Source organism: Morone saxatilis, unplaced genomic scaffold (genome assembly GCF_004916995.1).
Source record: "Morone saxatilis isolate NCDOM2014 unplaced genomic scaffold, NCSU_SB_2.0 Contig17, whole genome shotgun sequence".
Classification (NCBI taxonomy): Eukaryota; Metazoa; Chordata; class Actinopteri; family Moronidae; genus Morone; species Morone saxatilis.
In genome coordinates, this window is record NW_023339729.1 from 28,881,528 (window position 1) to 28,887,819 (window position 6,292).

The 6,292-nt window shown below is 39.2% G+C and overlaps 2 protein-coding genes across 3 annotated transcripts in view; one reads left to right on the top strand and one right to left on the bottom strand.

The window, feature by feature from the left end:
• LOC118327159 (bifunctional apoptosis regulator-like) overlaps positions 1-6,292 on the top strand; it is a 337,943-nt gene that overhangs the window by 320,902 nt on the left and 10,749 nt on the right. The window lies entirely within an intron of this gene.
• Positions 808-6,292, bottom strand: part of LOC118327152 (zinc finger protein 37-like) — a gene marked incomplete at its 5' end in the record, with an annotated part of 7,417 nt that continues 1,932 nt past the window's right edge. The window contains 8 exon segments of the mRNA XM_035660409.1: positions 808-1,960; positions 2,644-2,886; positions 3,743-3,814; positions 4,195-4,281; positions 4,388-4,462; positions 4,664-4,759; positions 4,856-5,015; positions 6,135-6,187. Coding sequence (XP_035516302.1) covers positions 1,176-1,960; positions 2,644-2,886; positions 3,743-3,814; positions 4,195-4,281; positions 4,388-4,462; positions 4,664-4,759; positions 4,856-5,015; positions 6,135-6,187 — 1,571 coding nt within the window.

Sequence of the window (6,292 nt, forward strand, 5' to 3'; positions counted from 1 at the left end):
CTTCAGGTATTTCACTATTGTAGCAATCTCGTGGTTTTATAGGAATTTTCTGCAAATCAAACTAGACATTTATTTCCACATTAGCTGTCGGCTTTCTTAAAATATTCTGATATTTAAACATTTAACCAGCTTTGAAATTATTGCTGTAAATGCTGTAAAGCTTCTGCAGCAGAATCCACTTCTCCACTGTCCCTCTGTGTGCCCAGTTTGTTCAAAACAGCTCATACTTTAACCAAAAAGTAACTACTATGGACACTAAATACGCTTTTCTTTTACAAGACTGAATGTAAATAAGTACAGAATAAAATAACCTAATGAAAAACTGATAACTGATGACGACGCTACAGCGAGCAACAGTTTTTAGAGGTCACACAATAAGTTGAATGGAGATCACAGACCAACGTAAACACCACTTATTTGAAGGCTCGAACAGTTGTTTACTCAATAAGAGATCATAGATGCAGACGTGATGGGGACGAATAATGGAATAAATAACATTATTTTATCTTACTATCAGTTTGTAAAGATTTGTTTTCACTCTGTTGTTGTAGTCTTTCTTATATTTAGTTAATCAGTTTAAGAAATAACTAAATATTAACTAGCTTAAATATTGTAAATGAGTAATCTACAAACTCTTAGCAGCCAACTTTAAAGGCTGGATATGGATGGATACTCACTTTGGGAAGAAGTAACTCAGTCACCCATCTAAAATTTGAGTTTTGATGCAGTATGTTCGACTATAACAACAACTGATTGGGCAAATGTAAGGATACATTATTTAACATGTAGAAAAAAAACCCAGACATGTTTAAGAAAAAGTTCTGTATTCCATCATGATGGATTTTAAAATAACAAGGATATTGTGCATATTTTTTTAACATTAAATATTAGTATTTGGCATGCAGGATACAAAGGCACTCAAATTGTACAGATGGGCTACTAGAGAAGAGTAAACAAAAGCATGGGTACAAAACATGAATACAAGAAGGACAACACAGTAAGCTTCCACATTATTCTTGGCAATCCACACCGACTCTGTAGCGCGTATTTTCAGACACAGTAATCGTCTCTGCTGTAAGTTGGAGGAATGGAAGGAAGAAGATCAAGAAAGAAGCGCAATTTACTGCAATATCTTCATCAAACACAGTTAACAACAAAAAAAATCAACTGAACTATTAGATGTCCAGCCTGGCCTCTTGCTTCGGCCTTCCAAGCTGTCTGGTTGGCCCGATGCGTCTCCCAGCATGGGTGCGCTGATGCTGCCGCAGACCCTGGCGGTAGATGAAGCTCTTCCCGCATTCTCCACACTCGTAGGGTCTCTCTCCAGTGTGAAGCCTGTGGTGCACCTTCAGCTCCTCAGCTCTGGAGTAGCCTTTCCCACAGACGCTACAAATGAAAGGTCTGTCTTTAATGTGGGTCTGGTAATGTGCTGTTAGGTACGAGTTTATCCGAAACGTCTTCCCACAGATGGAGCACGCGAACGGCCTCTCGCCCGAGTGCTGCATCTCGTGCAGCTTGAGAGAGGAAGCTGTGTGGAAACCTCTGCCGCACTGGGAGCAGAGGAACGGTTTCTCCCCAGTATGGATGCGCTGGTGAATCTGTATGTAGCTCTCATTGATGAACCTCTTGCCACAGTCGGGACACGAGTAGCGCTTCTCCTTAACGTGGGTTTTCATGTGTTCTTCCAGCTTTTCTTTTTCATTGAACTGAATGCCACAGCGGCGGCAGAACAAAAGCTGTGATGTGCTGTGCTCGACTGCATCTGATTCACCGGCTGTTTCTGAGTGTGTGGTAATGTGGTGTGCTTGTAAAGCTGACTGACTCTCACATTCTTTCCCACATTCCAGGCAACGGAGGGATGACCTGATCCTGGACTCTCCCGGCAGAGACTTCAAGTATTCAGAGAGTTCTGACGCTATTGGATTGACCTCATCGTCAAAATCCACAGCGCCCTTACGACCTTCGCAGAGACAGAAAGGAGAGTAAAACATAGGATTATTTGCAAGTATAACAATCTTTAGCATTGTGCAGGACTTCAATTTAAATTCACTTACGGTTTACACTGAGTCAAATATTGTACTCGGATCAATTGTGTCTTTCCAAGCTGACTCTGCGTTGCCAGTTTGGGGTCAATTCTTTGGATATTTTATGTATTCAATGTTTTGCTCTGTGTTGTGCTGCTCTGCGTTCCTTTACATAACTATTATAATTGTGTAATATGGAGACAAAACTCAAATTGAAGACTTCTCTAAACCACCTTGCTGGTTTTCCTGTGTTGCTCTGTGTACATTGATGCAGCGGGAAAAAGGCCAGTTATTCGACTGACAGCATGAAGTTTGACTCTGGGGGCAACTAGGCTGATGAATCATTGAGTTTTATGGGGCAGCCATACCGTCTCAAATCGTGGTTTTAGAATACATATAGGCACTCACAAATACAAAACAATACAGGTCATCCATACAAAATACCAAACTCGAGATGACTTCTGAATCTTTAGTTTTTGTCCAGCAAAAAAAAAAAAAAAGAAGAAATCTGTATTATTATGATATTTACATTACATATATAATATATGTAGACAACACATTTTCTAGGATATAATTGTAAATGTAAATAAACTGTAAATAAAGTATAATCCAGTCTCACCTAAGTGGACTTTGTAGTGCGTTTTGAGATTCCCCTTCTGGTTGAAACCCCTCCCACAGATGGAGCAGCAGTAAGGTCTCTCTCCTGTGTGGATCAGCTCGTGCCTCTCTAGTTTGTAGGCATGAGGGAATTCTTTGCCACACACTGAGCAGTGGTACTCTATCTTCTCTTTGGGCTTCTTCAGGAGCTCAGGAGGGATTTCTATTGGAATGCGAACCATTTTCCTGCCCGGACGCTTCTTCCCTATGTGGGGAAAGAGAAGGTGAAATTACAAAATAAGCTTGTGGATTTAAAATCTGACACATACCGACCAGATTCTGTGTTGCCCTGGTTTTTGTTTTTGTTTTTTCATCAATACCTGGTTTGTGACTCACTCACAAACTGAAAGTCACTGTTTCATGTTGAGGAAGATACACATCGGTCTGTTCATAGTCAGACCAGTTTTACACATGCCTTTCTCACGTACAAGAAAGGAAAATAACCGCAGTAGCAGCTTAGATGTAAGATGCAGATGTAACGTGATAGCTGCTGAATTTACACACAGCACCACCTGCAGGCAGTTACAGCTAAAGATTATTATTTTTCATAGCTGCTGTTTTGTTTTTGAGGTTTTACATGAACAAAGATAAAAAATATAAAAGATGAGGGATGTTAATATTTGAAAAAGTATTTTTTAAATAAAAAATGACCTATTTTTTTTTAGAAACATCTATGACCTCTCTCAATCACAATACGCAGCATGTCTACATCGAAACCGCCACTATGGCTATTTTTCTTTCTGATTTGTGAAACAGGTTGGACTTGAAACTGCTGCTGCTCTGCATCTGGACGACTATCAAAGATGATGATGATTCTGTAATGTACGTTCTTTGTGTTAAAAGTGCTTTAGGGAAGATTGTAAAACGTCAAACACATCCTGTCAACAGTGTATTCACCACACTAAATCACAGAACCAGGTTTATTTTACTGCAGGCAATCATTGCAGTAGTGTTTCTATTATACCTTACATTACCAGTTAACACACTGATGAAACCGAGCTAACCGTGGGATGCACTACCAAGCTGGTTATACACTCTCGTGGTCCTGTTTATTTGCTCACCAGCACTTGTTTTTTCTCCTTCTCCTTCAGCAGATGGTTTGGTATCTTTCCTTCGTCTGTAAGGTCGCTTTGCTGGTAGACGAAAAAAAATGTTTATTGCTTTACTCTAAAACAAGAAGATGGGTTGGGTATCAGGATTCAAAACTGTCGTAAGATCATCAATTCCTTTAAAGTTAAGTATTCATATTTACAATACAGCTTCACAGAACAAGTGATTTTCCATTAAAAAAATATGGAAAGAGGTGTTGCCTATTAATGAACTCTCTGTGACTAGTTAGTAGTTTGTTTTTTTCCCCCACTCTTGCACACTGCAATATACCCAACAGACCTGTTTTTCTTTTATAGCTAAAATAAAAATGAAATTAAGTTACCTAGAATCAAGAAGCATAATTGGACTAAATCCAAACAATACCCAACCCTACTTGTGAACCTTGTGTTTTTGCTTGTCTTACCAACAGCTCGGCGGACAGTTTTCATGTTTACTTCTTCTGATTCCACTATGATAGGGACATTTCTCTTTCTTCGGGTGCGCCTTGATACTGTAAGATAAAAAATTAGACTTGTAATAAGAAAACAATTTTCAAATTATTATTTCAGATGTATAAAATGCATTCAATTGCCATAAAAATCAAGAGGAACACTCACTTCCAGGCTCTGCCTCTAAGTCCTCACTGGACAACAGTTGAACTTCTGAAGTCTTTCTTCTGCCCCGTCTTTTTACTTTGTGACAAAGAAAAACAGCAGAAAATATAACCATATGGAAAAAAACAGTTATTATTGATTTTGAATAGCAGATTAAAATAAAACAATCCACTAAACTTCTTATTGTGACTCTTCTGAATCCTCCACATACACTACTTAAACCAATATTGTGAACGTGTATTATAATTATATTCTCGTCTTCGTCAACACTTCACTCACCAGGAGGTTTTGCAGGAACCTCTTTGTCTGCGTCTGAGACGTCCAACGACACCACTTTTATTTCTGGAAGCTTTTTCTTTCTTCTGTGTCTCTTTCCTGGTAATAACATGTGTGCAGAAATACAACCTCAGAACTGAGACATAACCATTATCTACAACCTGTGACTTCATTTTTCTTTTGACCTGTGTTTACCACGATATAAGGGCGGGACAGCTGCCATCTTTACTACTCTCTCTTTTTCCTCCCCTTCTTCCCTTTCTTCATCTTCCCCAACAACTTCCATGATGAGTGTTGGACTACTGCTGTCTCTCTGGTTTTGGACTTGCAGCTGAGACTCGGACAGGATGACACCCTGTGATCATAATCATTAAAAACCATCAGAAACACACCCACCAAACCCACCCTTAAAGGGTAACTTTGGTATTTTTCAACCCTATTTTCCCGTGTTTTTGTGTTGAAGTTACTAGTGGGGACAACAATGTTTGAAATTGCAGTTAGATGCAAAAATATTCTGGCTCTTAGACACGTTTTCTCCCCCTGCCTCTTTGATGCCAGACCTCCCTCTTGCTCCTCTCCCAAAAATTTCACATCTAACTCAGTTAATTAAGGAATTATATCGACAGAACTAGAGCTGGTGGTTGTTGGAACGGTGGAAAGACAAACCAAGACGGTTTTGGTGAGTTTTATTTTGTTTAAGTTTGAATAGAAGTTTGGATGATTACAATACAGCCAGTTTCCCAGCTGCTGGCTGCAGCTCTCGCGCTCAATACTGGACCAATTTCAACAATGTCCCCCATTAGTCACTGAAAAATACCATAAGTTTACCTTTAAGCCTGCAAACAGCAGAGAAAAAAGATTTTTTTATGTTTTATGTCTAGTGGCAGTAAACTCGTTGTCCTCAGCAGTTTGGGGTAGGAGGCAGTACGGCGCTGCACTTGCAACTGCAGCAAACTGTTAATTAGTAATCCTGCATATTTATCTATCGTGCAGTAAGAATGAAAACTCTCTCCTCTAGTAAATAAATGTTGGTTCACTGCTGTATTTTGATATTGGGATTTAAAGGTGAAACAAACCATACAGTAGAAGTCACATTGTGCTTTATAATTATTAGACAGCTGTTAAGTGTGAAGATTTCTCTCCTCCATCCCTCCACAAAGCACTAAAACGTCAGTCGAAAATAAAGTTGACAATTCAGTGGATCATAATTCTTGTGTACCATGAAAAACATTTCCAAGACATTTTCCTGTAGTCATTTCTAGCTTTCCGCTTTGTGCAAATGCTGCATCGCAAAATTCCAGTTTCTCAGGGCGCATAATGGCTCAACCGTCATTCTAGAGGCTGTATATGTGGTGCTGTTGAATTGTATTGTATGCAAAATGATTATATGCTATGTATGCAATCAGAAGTTTCAACAGACTTAAATAGGACAGCCCTCAACTATGCCTTAGTATCAAAAAAACTGATAAATTACCTTGCTAGGCTGAGGACTTTCTGCGCAATCAGAACCTCGGTCAGGACTGTCTCCTGTAAAAATCAAGACAGTTGACACACCTTCCACAGTATTTTAAAACTTCCACAGTATTTTAAAACTGTAGCTTATTCATTCAGGCTTACCATAAATGGCTGCAT